Source organism: Saccopteryx bilineata, chromosome X, assembly GCF_036850765.1.
Source record: "Saccopteryx bilineata isolate mSacBil1 chromosome X, mSacBil1_pri_phased_curated, whole genome shotgun sequence".
NCBI classification, from domain to species: domain Eukaryota; kingdom Metazoa; phylum Chordata; class Mammalia; order Chiroptera; family Emballonuridae; genus Saccopteryx; species Saccopteryx bilineata.
This window is the reverse complement of record NC_089502.1, coordinates 77009175-77025358: the sequence shown is the minus strand read 5'-3', so window position 1 is coordinate 77025358 and position 16184 is coordinate 77009175. Positions and strand designations below refer to the sequence as shown.

The following is a 16184-nucleotide window of genomic DNA, read 5'->3' as shown; positions in this document are numbered from 1 at the left end:
CTCAGGAAGTGTTGAATGGATGAAAGTAATCTGATGCTGGGCCCTCTGCCATCCCAGCTGGGCACTGATGCCACTGCCCTGAAGCATGTTGCTGTCGATTACCTGATGTTGCTATCCTCCAAACCATGAGAAGCCTCCCCACTGTCTCCCTCATAGGACATCTGGCTTTCTTCGTTGTCCAGGCCCATCCTGGTGTTCTCCTGAAGCACACGTGGCTGTTTGGGTCTCATCCCCCCAGAGGCCACGTCAGAGTCGCTTCCGCTTTCACTCAGCTGGATCGCTGTGAAAGGACAGAGGTTGAGATAAGCCTGACAGAATAACCATCTTTGGCTCAGTCCTCCAAAACCAGTTATACCACACTCCCTACAGGCATCCTGTCTGGACTTCTGACCTTGGAGGAGTGCCTCAGGTCAACCCTGGCAAGATCTTCAGTATAGAAACTAAATCCAAACAACACATTTTCTTTTTACATCTCAGTCCTGTCTGTTTTCCTCCTATACTTTTCTCCTGCCATCGCCAGTGACCCACAAAACACCTCAAAGCAGGATCTTTTTTCTTCATTTTCCTTCTCTATTGCTACATACAATACTTCTTTTGTTTTTATCAAGTATTTACATCAAAGGTGCTACTTAGGCACTGAATGTTCTACTGTCATCTTCTGTATCTCCTGTGTTATATTTCTTCACTTCCTTAAGGCTAATGAATTTGACCAGCCAATGAGTGAGAGCTCAGTCCTCTGAGGCTATTAATAGAAGTCATTAATAGAGCTTGTGTGGCCAAGAGCTTCCTACCCAGTCCTGAGGGCGCCATGCTGAGCTACACAGGAACAGACACAAAGGAGCAATGCTTACCAGAGAAAGGGTTATCTCCTTCTTCATCACTGCCAGCATCTTCCTCATCATCTTCACCTTCAGACATAAGCAAATCCTCATACAGGACACTGGCTTGAGGCTGCTGCACAGTTTCTTCTTCTTCATCGGCAAGATCACCATTTGCATCTTCCCCCTCCTGAATAAGACCAGTTGGGGGTCAAAGTCCCATTGATAACCCAAGTAAGAAACCAGAAGCCACCACCAGTCCCCCTTGCTGCCTCACAAGAAGTAATTTTGGTGCACAGACTTGTTTAGTTGGTTCCAAGGATTCAAGTCAGGCTGGGACTCATTATGGGGACCCTCTGATACCGCCTTGGGAATTGACCTGCCCTGTACTGGTGGGGCTCCTAGCATATAGAGGTATAACGTAACCATAAGCCTCCCGTACACATGCTCACTGGGGCTGGAGTCTTAGGTTTCCTATCCTCCTCCTCTTCCTCCTCCTCCTCATACACTTCAATATCTACATCAGTCTTCCTCTGCCAGCCTAACTGCATGTCTGAGTAAGGAACACAAATAGCACATAACTGAGGGCCGTGCCTGTGGGAAGAGTTAACAACAGCAGCTCTTACCCAGGACAGAGGCTCCTCCCTGACATCCAAGCCCACCCACAACTAGTGGGGACTGTTTACACAGCTCAAGGCATGTGCATTTTTCCCCACTCGTTCTCTGGAAATCAGGGATGGGGTAAGAAAACCCCAAAGAACAGAAGGTCCTTGGTCTACTCTTACTCTATAATCACAAGGACACTCTTCCTTTCTAACTCAAGCATTCCTTAGCTTGGTCAGACACTGGGATAGAAAAAGCCTTTGGGTTTTTGCACTCTCAGCGGAACGCTGACTGAGATCAGCTGATAGGATTTCTAGCCTGGGATCAGAAGCATCTTCTGAAACTGCTAGAAAAGGTTAATTTTTAAAAATTTATCTAATTTTATAAATAATTTGAATTTAGATTATAGCACACATACAGCAGAGTAACAAAGCAATTATTTTGAACTATGTCTGAATACAGTCAATCTTTTAGTCGCCTGTCAGGTTGCTCTGATGCCTCACACTTGTGCTTTCCCAGAAGTTCTGCTATGCCTGATTCTGCCCATGGGGACAATAGACAGTAATTTTGGATGGAGGTATTTAGCTGGTTCCAAGAATCAAAGTCAGTCTGGGACTCATTATGGGGACCTGCTGATACCGCCTTCGGAACTGATCTGCCCTGTACTGGCGGGGCTCCTAGCATATAGAGGTATAACGTAACCATAAGCCTCCCGTACGCATGCTCACTGGGCCTGAGTCTTAGTTCCCCACCTTCCTCCTCCTCCTCCTCCTTTCAGTACCAATACCAGTCTTCCTCACCCAGCCTACCTAGGCCCTGGTGCATCATGAAACCTGCCACCATCCCACCATGAAATCACATTCTTAACCTACATTCCCAGGTCCAAGGAACTCAGTTATCCTTGACACACATCTGTATCACCACCGCCACCAGTCCCCCAACCCCCACGCCAAAGCGCACTACCAATTTCACAGGGAGAAACAGAATACCCTACCTGTGTCACTTGCTTTTCTGAATTGGTGGTGGGAATATCCAGGACAGACATACTGTTCTCATCTTGAAATACAGAGGGATCTCGAGACATACTGAGGGTCGTGTTGTTATCATACAAATCAGGAGGCTGTAGCACAAATCAAACAACTTAGCCTCTATTTAGGAGAGGGAATAAGACCCACAGAGAATTCCCATTTAGAGCACCCACTGCAGAAGAAGGTCATGCAGAAGAACCCATTTAAAGATAAAACATAGCTTGAAACAATTTTATTGATAGGTTTTGGGGAGTCTGATGTTGTTCGCTCTAGCAGAAAGGCATCTAATGTATATGATTATTATATATCTGAAGCAGAAAAACATCAAGTATGAGATAATTCTATGTCCTAACAGTCTTTCTGATCAATAACCTGGTTTCTTCTAAGTCTTGTGTTATTTTTTTTAGGCCCAGTGCTATTTTGATTGGTTTAGAGGCATCTAATAGGAAATGGGATCAAGAAATTTCAACCTTAACAAGAGCTCATCAGAGGATGCTATGAGGCACAATGGTGTGGTGAAAAACCATGGGTTTGGAATAAACGTCCCTGGGTTTGGGTCCTGGCTCCACCACTTGCTAGCTGAGGAACTTTTAACAAATTATTTAATCTCTCTAAGCCTTTGTTTCCCTAGTTGTAAAACCTGGATGATAATGTCTACCTTGTAAGGTTGTTGGAACACTCAAGAGACATGTGTGAGCTCCTTACCCAATGCCTGGTATTCAATAAATTATACAGATACCTTCTTGCCTCTTCTTTCTCCTGAAGAGAACAAGGATTTAGCAAATTGACTTATTCAGTGACAGTGGGGCAGGAGGGCCCAATAAAGAACAGGCTGGAGAAATAGGAAACAGTTCTCTGAAGGTAGAAATATTATTCTTTCAAAATGTTCAGTGATTGGTTTTGAGTAGTGAACTGTATTTTAGGTAACTTATTTCTTCTTTATATTTCCCAATTTTTCTCAATGACCACATTACTTTTATCAATAAAAACCACTATATGTTAATTTGTGGGGTTTTTTTAATAAGCAAGGCTGATTAAGAAGAGGGTTTTGGAGAAATAGAGGCAAAACAGAATCTAAATTATTATAGAACAGGCATGACTAAGTGATGGTGCAGTGGATAGAGCATCAGCCTGGGACACAGAGGACCCTGGTTCTGAACCCCGAGGTTGCCAGCTTGAGTGCAGGCTCACCAGCTTCAATGCAGGGTCGCCGGCTTCAGCGTGGAATCACAGACATGACCCCATGGTCGCTGGCTTGAGTCCAAAGGTCGCTGGCTTAAAGCCCAAGGTCACTGACTTGAACCCAAGGTCGCTTGCTCAAGCAAGGGGTTACTCAGTCTGCTGTAGCCCCCCGGTCAAGGCACATATGAGAAAGCAATCAATGAAGAATTAAGGTGCCGCAACAAAGAACTGATGCTTCTCATCTCTCTCCCTTCCTGTCTCCCTAGCTGTCCCTCTTGGTTTCTCTTGTCTCTGTCACAAAAAATAAAAGTGATTACAGAGCAAATTAACTAATTATGGACCAAGAGAAAATCAGGGAATGAAAGGCTATGTAGGAAAGGGCAAAGTAAGCAGTTTTAGATGAAGTGTGAAGCTGAATGTACGATACAATACAAGCAGGGTGGAAAATGGCTGAGTGAAAAGAAATGATCAACTACCATCATTTAGAGCCAGAAGTAAAGAATGATTACTGTTACACTTGCATACAACCAGAATTGTACTGTGACAGGTAAACCTTATGCAACTCTCACTGATAACGTTTGGGCTTGAGAGGAGTTGAGAGTAAAGACAATCGCCCGGGTGCATCTTCCTCAAGCGAAAAGGTAACGAGCAGGGCTTACTTTTTAAAATTTGTGTTTGCGAGTGAAGATAATCACGAGAGGGTGAACACTCTTCATTTCGTTCTTCGTAGGAGACCCTCTAACTGCACCAAACCACAGCTACTGCTCAGCGGGAGAACAGTTGCCAGGTTTTCCTCAGCCACTTGAGATAGCATGGGAGGGTTAGGAAAAAAAGGAAGAAAGCTCTGACTCACTAAAGAACTAGGCCTACGTTGTCACCGACCAGAGCAAATCACGTGCCTCTTCGTGGCTCGAGTCTCCTGGGGATGATGACTAAAACCCAAGCTTTAACTGACCAGAAAGCACCTCTTAGCAAACAAGGCCCTCCTGGGTAACATCGTTCAGCCAAGCCCCCTTGACCCAATCTGCCCACACTCCCAAAGCCTTTGCCCTTGTGTCTGGGCCTGGAAGAAGCACCCTAAGGTTCCTTATACATGGCCCCTCAGTGACCTATATTTTGGGATGAAGGAGAGAACAAGAGATAGGTAGGGCGAGTGTATGAGCGAGATACAGATAGCAATAACCCAACAGAAATCATATAGGTTGTTGCATTATCAGTTCAGAGCAAAATCTGAGTAGAATAAAAAAAAAAAGCTTTCCAGTGGGAACTAAGGAAAGCATTAAAATAGTTCCTCCAAAGCATTAAAATAGTTCATTAAATTTGAAAGAGCCTTTGAAAAATTGTAGACAACTTTCACAGACAAGAAAACAAATATTTACTGAATGTCTACCTTGTGCCAGGCAAATTAAACTCATTTCATGTTTATAACAATCTTGACAAGTACATTTTAAAGAAAAGGAAACTGAGTTAGAGAGGTTAACTGAACTTCCCAAGTTCACAAGGCTAGATAGCAGCAGAGTTAAGATCCAAACCCAGGCCTACTTATGCCAAACTTCATGTACTTTCTACTTTACCATACTGCCTCCAATACAGAAATCAAGCACCAGTTATATTCTGGTAGGTCCTATTCTTCAAATATGCCATCCCTCTAAGAGTATAGTATATGTGAAACTTAGTATATTCAAGGGGCACAACAGAAGCACTAAAAACTTCTTATCAATCCTACTCTATATTGGGCATGTAAATAATTGAAGATAAACGTTACCTGTCTTCATTTATGAAGAGAGGGAGTCAATCCAGGAAGATGGGTGACATCTAAGCTACACTGAGTTACCTCTGAGAAAATGAGTCATCAGGCATTTATAAGGCACAGAACAATGTAGCCTATTAGCTATAACTGAGAAGCTGACACTCTAGGGACGTGCCGGAGCCCTAATTCATAAGAAAGGGGAGGTCTGGAGAGACAAGGGGAAGGCCTCTGGCCATAGTAGTCAGGAATCTGGTATTCCTAAATACTGATTAAACAACTAAGACCCCACCCCACTCATTCAGCCCACACCTGCCTCTTCTGAATTCAACAAGGCCACCAAGACCCATGGCCCTCACTCACCTTAGCCTTTGAGAAGACAAGAAAGCACACGAAAGGCATATGAAGAGGAAGGACAGAGAAGAAGGGCATCTCAGTAAATATATCTGTTAACATGCTCCCAATATCCCAAACCAATAAGAAAACTCTAAGAGGGGGTTCCTAGTCCGCAGACTCACCTGAGGTGTGTAAGGTCCCGGGGTCATTGGGTCCAGGCTTTCTAATTCTGCTTCCTCCAAAGCTGCTTCTTTGGCTGTACAAATATCCTTCTCAAGTTGAGTCAAATGCTCATCATACTGAGAAATAAAAGCAGTGAATTCATTCAACATGTGTTTTAGGCACTGAGGATACAAAAGTAAACAAAGCAAACAAAAATTCCTGTCTTCATGGAGCTTCTGTTCTAGAGGCAGGACACATAATAATCAAAGTAAATAATTATAAAGTTTGTTAAAAACATTTAGTTCTAGGTAGGAAAATAAAGCAGGGAAGGAAATGAGTGTGAGGTGAGGGTGGGAAGGTATTATGTTACATTTTAAAATAGAATAGGCCCTGGCTAGGTGGCTCAGTGGATAGAGCATTGGCCTGGCATATGAATGGCCTGCATCCAATCCCCAGTCAGGGCACACAAGAGAAGTGACCATCTGATTCTCTCCCCCTCCCTCTCCCCCTTCTATCCCTCTTCCCCCTCCCACAGCCAGTGGCTCGGCTGGTTTGAGCATTGATCCCGGGCACTGAGGATAGCTCCGTTGGTCCAAGCACATCAGCCTCAGGTGCTAAAAACTGTTCAGTTGATTTGAGCATTGGGCCCAGATGAGTTGCCAGGTGGACCCAGGTCGGGGTGCATGTGGGAATCTGTCTATCTCCCCTCCTCTTACTTAAAAAATAAAAAAAGAACCAGGAAGGCCTTCTCAACCAAGGAAACAGAAGGATTCCATAAAGCTGACACCAAGGGGACTCCCTCTTTATCACCTACCTCAGTTAATGTCTGGTAACAGACATTCACAATCTCCTGGGCAGTCTTAGTGTACTGACTTTCAGGCCCTAGAAATGAAAAAACAAAATGCCATTACCTTTGCAGACTTCAGTTCCAGAAATTTACATTCTGTCACCAGCACTGGCATTCTATTATCCTAGACCCTAAATATCATGCTTAAACTTTAAGTTGGACTCTTGCTTTACTTTTGGAGGTAGAAAATTTCAAATATAATAAAAAACAGAGACACTTTTTTTTTACAGAGACAAACAGAGACACTTTTTTTTTTTACAGAGACAGTGAGTCAGAGAGAGGGATAGACAGGGACAGACAGGCAGGAACGGAGAGAGATGAGAAGCATCAATCATTAGTTTTTCATTGCACGTTGCAACACCTTAGTTGTTCATTGATTGCTTTCTCATATGTGCCTTGACCACGGGCCTTCAGCAGACCGAGTAACCCCTTGCTAGTGCCAGTGACCTTGGGTTCAAGCTGGTGGGCTTTTGCTCAAACCAGATGAGCCCGCACTCAAGCTGGCGACCTCGGGGTCTCAAGCCTGGGTCCTCTGCATCCCAGTCCGACGCTCTATCTACTGCACCACCACCTGGTCAGGCACAGAGACACTAATTATAATGAACTCCCATGTACCCACTACTCAGCTTCAATGATTATTAATACATGGTCAATCCTATTTCATTTAAACTTGAACTTTCACACTCCTTCTCCTAAATTATTTTGAAGCAAATTCTAGTATCATTTCATTTCATCCACAAATTGACCAGTATATATCTTTAAGGACTCTTTTAAAAAATAACCATGTATGGCCCTGGCCAGTCTGCTCAGTGGTAGAGCGTTGGCCAGGCATGTGGATATCCTGGGTTCGATTCCTGATCAAGACACACAGAAGAAGCACCCATCTACTTCTCTACACACACACACACCCTCGCTTCTCTCTCTCTCTTCCCCTCCTGCAGCCATAGCTCAATTGGAGTGAGTTGGCACTGGGGATGGCTCCATGGCCTCTGCCTCAGAAGCTAGGAAGAGCTCAGTTGCAGAGCAATGGAGCAGCACCCTTCATGGGCAGAGCATCGCCCCTAGTGAGCTTGCTGGGTGAAACCTGGTTTGGGTGCATGTGAGAGTCTGTCTCTGCCTCCTATCCTCTGACTGAAAAAATAAAATAATATAACCATTTATGATACTATAAAATGCTTTCAAAACCAACAGAATGTATAACACCAAGAGTAAGAGTGAAGCCTAATTAATATAAACTATGGGCTTCAGATAGTAATGACGTGCCAATGTAGGCTCATTGTAGCAAATATATACTCTGGGGAACAATACTGTCGATGGGGGGGCTGTGCATGTATAGGAGCACATGGTTTATAGGAACTCTCTATACCTTCAGCTCAATTTTGCTCTAAACTGCTCAAAAAAAAAAGTCTATAAAAACCCAACTATATACTGTATTACATCTAAAGCAGTGGTCCCCAACCTTTTTTGGGCCACGGACCGGTTTAATGTCAGAAAATATTTTCACGGACCGGCCTTTAGGGTGGGACGGATAAATGCACAAAATAAAATTATACGACCGGCATAAAAACTGTGGTATTTTTAAATATAATTGTCGAACTTACGAGACAAGCGTCAAGAGTGAGTCTTAGACGGATGTAACAGAGGTAATCTGGTCATTTTTTAAATATAAAACATCGTTTAGGCTTAAATATAAACAAAATGGAAATAATGTAAGTTATTTATTCTTTCTCTGTGGACCGGTACCAAATGGCCCACAGACTGGTACTGGTCCACAGCCCAGGGTTTGGAGACCACTGATCTAAAATAATTAACAATTCTTTAACATTATTAAAAAGCCAGTCATATTCAAATTTCCCTAGTAATTTCATAAATGTTTTTACATTTAATTTCTTTAGATCATAATCCAAATAAAACCTATACAGTGCATTTGGCTGATGTGTCTCCCTAAGATACTTCTGCCTATTAGGTGATTCTTAACTAAACTATACAGTTCCCTCACGTGGCCTTTGTCACAAGTTGCAAACTGGTGCCTTGTAGGTCAATCAAGTTTTGTTTGACCTATACAAAAAAAAAAGTCCATTATGTGAAAGTGGATTGAGCTATACATTCATAATATATAGACTTTTTATGCAAATTATACCCAGTAAAGTTTTTTAAAAATCTGAACTACCTGACAACATTTAACAATTGAGTGATTTCACATAAAACCCAAAATGTCTAACTTCTCTCTAAAAATTAAAAGGTCTGGTAACACAGGGTCATCGTTCCCACAAGGCACCAATGGGGCCAGAGCTGAGCAGCTGTCCCTTCTAGATAAGGCATGTGTCCTCCAGGTCAGCAAAGTCCCTACCAGGGCTGCTTAACTCATCTACACCTGGACCCTGAAGGCATCTTAGTTTCCAATCCCTCCTTGTGTGCTTTATTGTATTCTTTAATATATTGTTTATTCACCTATTCATTCATTAAACATATATGAGCACCTTCAATGTGCCAGGCATTACACACAGAAATGAGTAAGACATAAACCATATCCTCAAGAAGCTTCTAGTCTAGTACATGAGACAGACTATAAACAAATAGGGATACTATTTGTGGAAAAAGACACACTGGGTTCCTCAGGCACAGAGGAGGAAATGGCTGATTCGGGAGGTAAGAGGGAAACAGGAATTAGGAAAGGCTTCTCAGAAGAGGTGATCCCTGAGTTAAACCTACTGTTTATCAGAATGCAAAGAACAAAAAATAAACATGTGCATGTAAAGCTTTCATGCCATGCCTACTCCGATGATCACAGCTATTATATGAGTCAAGAAGTCTCTTTCAGTTAAAACCTATAAGTATATGCCATCTATTCTTTAAAAGATGTAAAACTGTGTCCTCACACAAGCTGACCCTGCCAAATACAAATAAATCATAAGGAAAACTAAGTCAACCATAAGGATATTTAGGACACACATATACAGCCAGAGTTGGCTCACAATCCAGAATAGTCTGAACAATAAAAAGACGGCAGCTCAAGTTTCTAGGTTGGTCTTCAAACTACTCATGAAGACAGACTTCAAAAGTTATCAGACCGGCCCTGGCCAGTTGGCTCAGTGGTAAAGCATCGGCCTGGAGTGTGGGAGTCCCGGGTTCGATTCCCGGCCAGGGCACACAGGAGAAGCGCCCATCTGCTTCTCCACCCCTCCCCCTCTCCTTCCTCTCTGTCTCTCTTCCCCTCCCACAGCCAAGGCTCCATTGGAGCAAAGATGGCCCAGGCGCTGAGGATGGCTCTGTGGCCTCTGCCTCAGGCACTAGTACGGTTCTGGTCGCAACAGAGCAACGCCCCAGATAGGCGGAACATCACCCCCTGGTGGGCATGTTGGGTGGATCCCGGTAGGGCGCATGCGGGAGTCTGTCTGACTGCCTCCCCGTTTCCAACTTCAGAAAAATACAATAAATAAATAAATAAATAAATAAATAAATAAATAAATAAATAAATACAAAAATAAAGTTATCAGACCAACTTTCATGTTGCTAGTACGGTTCTGGTCGCAACAGAGCAACGCCCCAGATAGGCGGAACATCACCCCCTGGTGGGCATGTCGGGTGGATCCCGGTAGGGCGCATGCGGGAGTCTGACTGCCTCCCCGTTTCCAACTTCAGAAAAATACAATAAATAAATAAATAAATAAATAAATACAAAAATAAAGTTATCAGACCAACTTTCATGTTGCTAGTACTGCATGATGCTAGAGAAAAAGGCTGTACACAGACTACAGGCCTCCTTCACCGAGCCAGTACGTCAGCTTCTTACAGTGCGCCAGCTGTCCTGCCTATAGGGACCTGACTTGTGCTCAAAATTCCAGCTACAGGGCTTCCTGTACAGTACACTTCAGTTTGAAGCCCAAACATAAACCAGCCCTTCAACATCTCAATGCTCTCATTTATAGTACGGAAAATTTAGTTTTCTACAACTGTGAAGTTTTCTCTTACTTTTTTTTTTTTTTTTTTTTTTTTTTCCTGAAGCTGGAAACGGGAGAGGCAGTCAGACAGACTCCCGCATGCGCCCGACCGGGATTCACCCGGCACGCCCACCAGGGGCGACGCTCTGCCCACCAGGGGGCGATGCTCTGCCCTCCGGGGCGTCGCTCTGCTGCGATCAGAGCCACTCTAGCGCCTGGGGCAGAGGCCAAGGAGCCATCCCCAGCGCCCCGGCCATCTTTGCTCCAATGGAGCCTTGGCTGCGGGAGGGGAAGAGAGAGACAGAGAGGAAGGAGGGGGGGGTGGAGAAGCAAATGGGCGCTTCTCCTATGTGCCCTGGCTGGGAATCGAACCCGGGTCCCCCACATGCCAGGCTGACTCTCTACCGCTGAGCCAACCGGCCAGGGCCTTCTCTTACTTTTTGAAGATGGGACCTCTTCCATCCCCTTTTTTTTTTTAGCAAAACATAACTCTAAAGAAATACCCATTAATACCCTTAGAATATAAAAATATACATATAGTACATAGGTGATACACTTGTCTATGTGTTCTGATTACTAGCTGTGTCTGTTTTCAGTTTCTGACAGCCCATGTACTCAAGAGTTACAAGAGTTTCAGCTATTTAACTTTATTACTTTACTATACGCAAAGTAGTGGTGAAGTATTTTTGGTGCAAGAGGGTGAAGCTGGCAAACCCCCTTTAACACCACCAAAAAAGGACAAAAATACCCAGGTGTTTTCTTATCTCTACCTCTGCACCAGGAATTTCTGAACAGGATGGTAACGAGAAACAGATCCATGAATCTCCTGAAACTATAAACAAAAGTCTGTATGTAATATAAATTTTTCTGGGTAGAAAAATCTGTTTCTTTGTCAGACTCTCAAAAGTATATGTAACGACTTCCTTAAAACTAAAAATCTTGCTCTATACTCTGAAGCAATGAGGAGTTTACTAAAAGTAATATGATCAGCTTGAGGATTTACAGCTTAGGAACAAAAGAGGAGTCCAGTGAAGAGACCACAAAGGTAACAGGGCCACTGTGGGAATGAAAGTGCTGAGATTGTTGGGTGGGCGGGGGGGAGGGGAGTAGAACTGAATTCCAAAGGTTACTATACAGAAAATCAGAATTAATTTATAAAGAGTAATTTTGAGAATGACATGAAAATGAATATGAAAGATAAGGCGATCTATGAATGACCTATAGGATAAATCTACCCAGTGACCAAAAAAAAAAAAAAATGCTTTTCTGAGTTTATTTTGCTCTTTCTGTCTCTATTAAATCATGGCAAAGCAACCACAAATGTTTTGTCAAAAAATATATTCTGCCTCATTCCAAATAACAATTGGCAGTAACCTACAGTATCATATATAATTCAAATCCAAATGTCTTCAAATAGTGGTAATTCCAATGACAGCTTTGGAAAGTTGATATTCAACTAAAATCAAGAAAATTCCTTTTGTCTTTTCTAAGATAATTCTTTAGTGATGTAAGGAGAAAGAAAAGCTTCATGTTCCCAGTTAGAGAGGTAAAGCAAGTATCTGAAGGGTGTCAGAGAAAAGTACCAGTCAAGTTGGTGAGCAGTTTTCCACAATAAGGAGAGAAGAGGTTTATAATCACTTCTAAGCTCACATTTCCTTTGAGAACCTTTCCACAAAAACTAAAAATAACTTTCCTCCTAAGAAAATGAGTACTCTGCCAAACAAGCACAGGTTATTATCTTGACAGGGAACAGTGTGGGTGCATTCCAATGTGAATCACTAAAATTAAAAAATAAAATCCCAGTTGCAATAGGCAGCTTTGAAAACAAAATAAGTGTCAGATTTTAAAATAAAAGACAAAAAATATGCACTGCTGATTCATAAAGAAACTAGAATTACTAAATTCAACTATGCATAGCTTATCCCAAAGAGATAAGCTTGGGGTCTCCCGAGTCTTAAAATATTTACCTCAAACTAGTTCCAGGAAAGGTGAAAGAGAAGTGAATATAATCTTTCAGACTAGGCTCTTTACATAATGTTAAATATGAATCATATGCAAATTAAGATGTTTAGTTTCTGAGATAAGAGGTTTGATCTCTCAAATCAGAATAAGAGAACTTTGCTCAGAATCTGGACTACAAACTGAAGAAGCTAGAAACTATCCGGAGGGGAACTGGAGTAATACATCCGACTGGGCAAGGGTAGTCCCTCTCTAAATGCTTCTTTAATTCCAAATGAACCACCATTCCACTTATCAACTTAAAACACACACACACAAACACACACACACAGTCTTGGCTAATCTCACTCATCTCATATCTCTACAACAATTAGAAAAATAACAATATAGACACTTCAAAACAACTTTTCCTGTGGAGTAAAATTTGTAACAGGGCTTGATTCTTCATTTTTAAGCACTTAATATATAGTGCCAGGCTCTGGTGGTACAAAATTAGAAAAACAAAACAAAATAAACAAATAAAAAAAACCAAGAGACAAATCCTTGCCTTGATGCCCTTCATGGTCCCAGGGAAGATTCCAGGGCACAAACTCATTATTTCAATAATGTACAAAGTTCTATGGGACTGTACAGAAAGAAGCAACTATGTCACTGAATGAGGCAGTACTGAAGAACATTTCGGGGAAATTTTGCTCATCAAGTCCACAGTGATAGGCTAACTACCGGATCCAGTGAACACTGTTCAGACTCTATCCTAGAAGCCATGTTATATTTATAAGTGCCATTCGCATCTGCCTTGAAACTTTCTAGCCCCATGGTTTCTGCAGACCACTGCCCACTCTTTCCCGGTAGTGCACCTCTCTCCATCTTTGGTCATTAGTTCATCCAACAGATACTGAGTATGTACTATGTGCCAAGTATCACACTAAGCATTAATGAAATAAGTCAAACACAGTTCCTGCCTTTATGGGCCTTATAGAAATCACTTACAGCTAGTGCTCGACTTACGACCACGATTGGTTCTGACAGACCGGTTGTAACACGATTTGGTCTTAAGTTGAGTAGGCTATATGTATAGTACTGTGAAATGATGTTATAAAAATCTTTAAGTCATATTTTATCATAATTTTCTTTCATTATTGTTATATATCATAATTTTCTTTGTTCATTTTGTGCCATTTGTATCATCTCTACACCATTTTGTTTCTTATTTTTACATTCGTCAGGTTTAAGTAAAACACTGCATTACCAGTACAACTGGTTTAATATTTGCAAAGACAATTTCCTCTTGGTAGACATCTTGGGAGGGTTTGATGAAAAATATCCAAGACACAAAACACAAATTGCTGTATCGAGTCTGGGATAACAGTTGAAATGGTGCACACGGAGATGGTAGTGCTTTCGGAAGCTGGTCCACACTGTCGTACGCCCAGCTGGGCAACGCTTGCGCTGCCAGACGTGGAGCAGTCGTGGCTAGCAATTGTGGTCATAAAGTCGAATGGGGCCTTGGCCGGTTGGCTCAGCGGTGGAGCGTCGGCCTGGCGTGTGGGGGACCCGGGTTTGATTCCCGGCCAGGGCACGTGGGGGAGGCGCCCATTTGCTTCTCCACCCCTCCCCTCTCCTTCCTCTCTGTCTCTCTCTTCCCCTCCCGCAGCCAAGGCTCCATTGGAGCGGGGATGGCCCGGGCGCTGGGGATGGCTCCTTGGCCTCTGCCCCAGGCACTAGAGTGGCTCTGGTCATGGCAGAGCGACGCCCTGGAGGGGCAGAGCATCGCCCCCTGGTGGGCAGAGCTTCGCCCCTGGTGGGCGTGCCAGGTGGATCCCGGTCGGGCGCATGCGGGAGTCTGTCTGACTGTCTCTCCCTGTTTCCAGCTTCAGAAGAATCCAAAAAAAAAAAAAAATTAAATTAAAATAAAATAAAGTCAAATGGTTGTAAGTTGCATAGGTCGTAAGTCGATCAATATTTGTACTAGATTTAGGCCACTAAGTATATCTGTGCCCTTTAATTTTTTCTTACACTCTTTGCCCAACTTTACACGACACCTACTATAATAGCTTATATAAAATAAACAAGGAGGAAGTTAACATTGATTTATATCCTTCATGGTAAGGTTTTGTTTTGTTTCTCCATGAAAATACATTAGAGAAACTCTAGGGCTAAAAGAAAGCCCTTTTCCTAAGTCTCCTTTTTCTTTTAGTAAATAATAACCTTCATTTCCCCAAATGCTATTTAAAATTTTTTTTTACATGTTTATTAATTTTAGAGAGAGGAAGAGGGAAGGAGAAAGGGAAGGAGGGAGGGAGGGAAGGAGGGAGGGAGTGAGAGTGAGAGAGAGAGAGAAAGAGAGAGAGAGAAAAGAAAGACAGGAACGTCTATCTGTTCCTGTGTGTGCCCTAACTGGGGATCAAACTGGCAACCTCTGTGCTTCAGGACGATGCTCTAACCAACCGAGCTGTCCAGCTAGGGCCCCAAATGCTACTTCTTTAAAACATGAACTTTTTTGTATATAGCTTTACTATCTTCTGGTGCATATTTGTTTACTGGCATATACTATCTCACTCATTCCAAGTACGGACTTTCAGGGAGATGCTTGCTGCCTTCTACCAGATTGCTGCACCACTATCTCCTAGCTCAACACAGTATGTAAAAGAGGCCTAGTTAAGTTATGCACATCAGATGTGTACTCCCCAACAAATTTAAGCAGAAACTAAATTCTTAAACAACAAAGCAGAGTCTCAAGAAATGAAATGTCAAATGATAATAACCACCAGGCAATCTACCCCCACTTCAGCCAAAGTATTTTTAAAAAACAAAGTGGAAATCCAATTTAGATATCTTTTTTCTGCAACATTCATAATGACATTCATTTAATAACTCCTTTGCCTTTTTAAGTCACATATGAACAGATTTTACTGAAACACAGTCACATGAATGAAAAATTGTCCATAACATAGTGTCAAGTAAAAAACTTGTAGAACAGAATATAAAATATGTAAAATAAATTATTTCTTCTGTCAAAAAAAGGAAAAAGTATATTATTTGTACAAAAAAAGGTCCAGACTGCATCATACCAAACTTGACATTGGCTACACTGTAAAACAGGATGGAAGGAGGAAAAAAACAAACTTTTCTTTTTCACTTGATATAATTCCATATGGTTTGATGTTTTAAAATGAGCATGTCCCTGGCCGGTTGGCTCAGCGGTAGAGCGTCGGCCTGGCGTGCGGGGGACCCAGGTTCAATTCTCGGCCAGGGCACAAAGGAGAAGTGCCCATTTGCTTCTCCACCCCTCCCCTCTCCTTCCTCTCTGTCTCTCTCTTCCCCTCCCGCAGCCAAGCCTCCATTGGAGCAAAGATGGCCCGGGCGCTGGGGATGGCTCCTTGGCCTCTGCCTCAGGCGCTAGAGTGGCTCTGGTCACGGCAGAGCGACCCCCCGGAGGGGCAGAGCATCGCCCCCTGGTGGGCAGAGCGTCACCCCTGGTGGGCGTGCCGGGTGGATCCCAGTCGGGCGCATGCAGGAGTCTGTCTGACTGTCTCTCCCCGTTTCCAGCTTCAGAAAAAT

At 42.9% G+C, this 16184-nt stretch overlaps 1 protein-coding gene across 6 annotated transcripts in view; it reads right to left on the bottom strand.

Annotated features, from left to right (window-relative positions):
* The window catches only part of TAF1 (TATA-box binding protein associated factor 1), an 83623-nt gene that overhangs the window by 17380 nt on the left and 50059 nt on the right, over positions 1-16184 (bottom strand). For all 6 annotated transcript variants that reach the window (XM_066250588.1, XM_066250584.1, XM_066250589.1 and 3 more), the window contains 5 exons: positions 6691-6758; positions 5897-6013; positions 2416-2541; positions 852-1008; positions 103-280 (listed from right to left, as the gene is read on the bottom strand). In XM_066250588.1, the coding sequence (XP_066106685.1) occupies positions 103-280; positions 852-1008; positions 2416-2541; positions 5897-6013; positions 6691-6758 (646 nt within the window). The remainder of the gene's footprint in view (positions 1-102; positions 281-851; positions 1009-2415; positions 2542-5896; positions 6014-6690; positions 6759-16184) is intronic.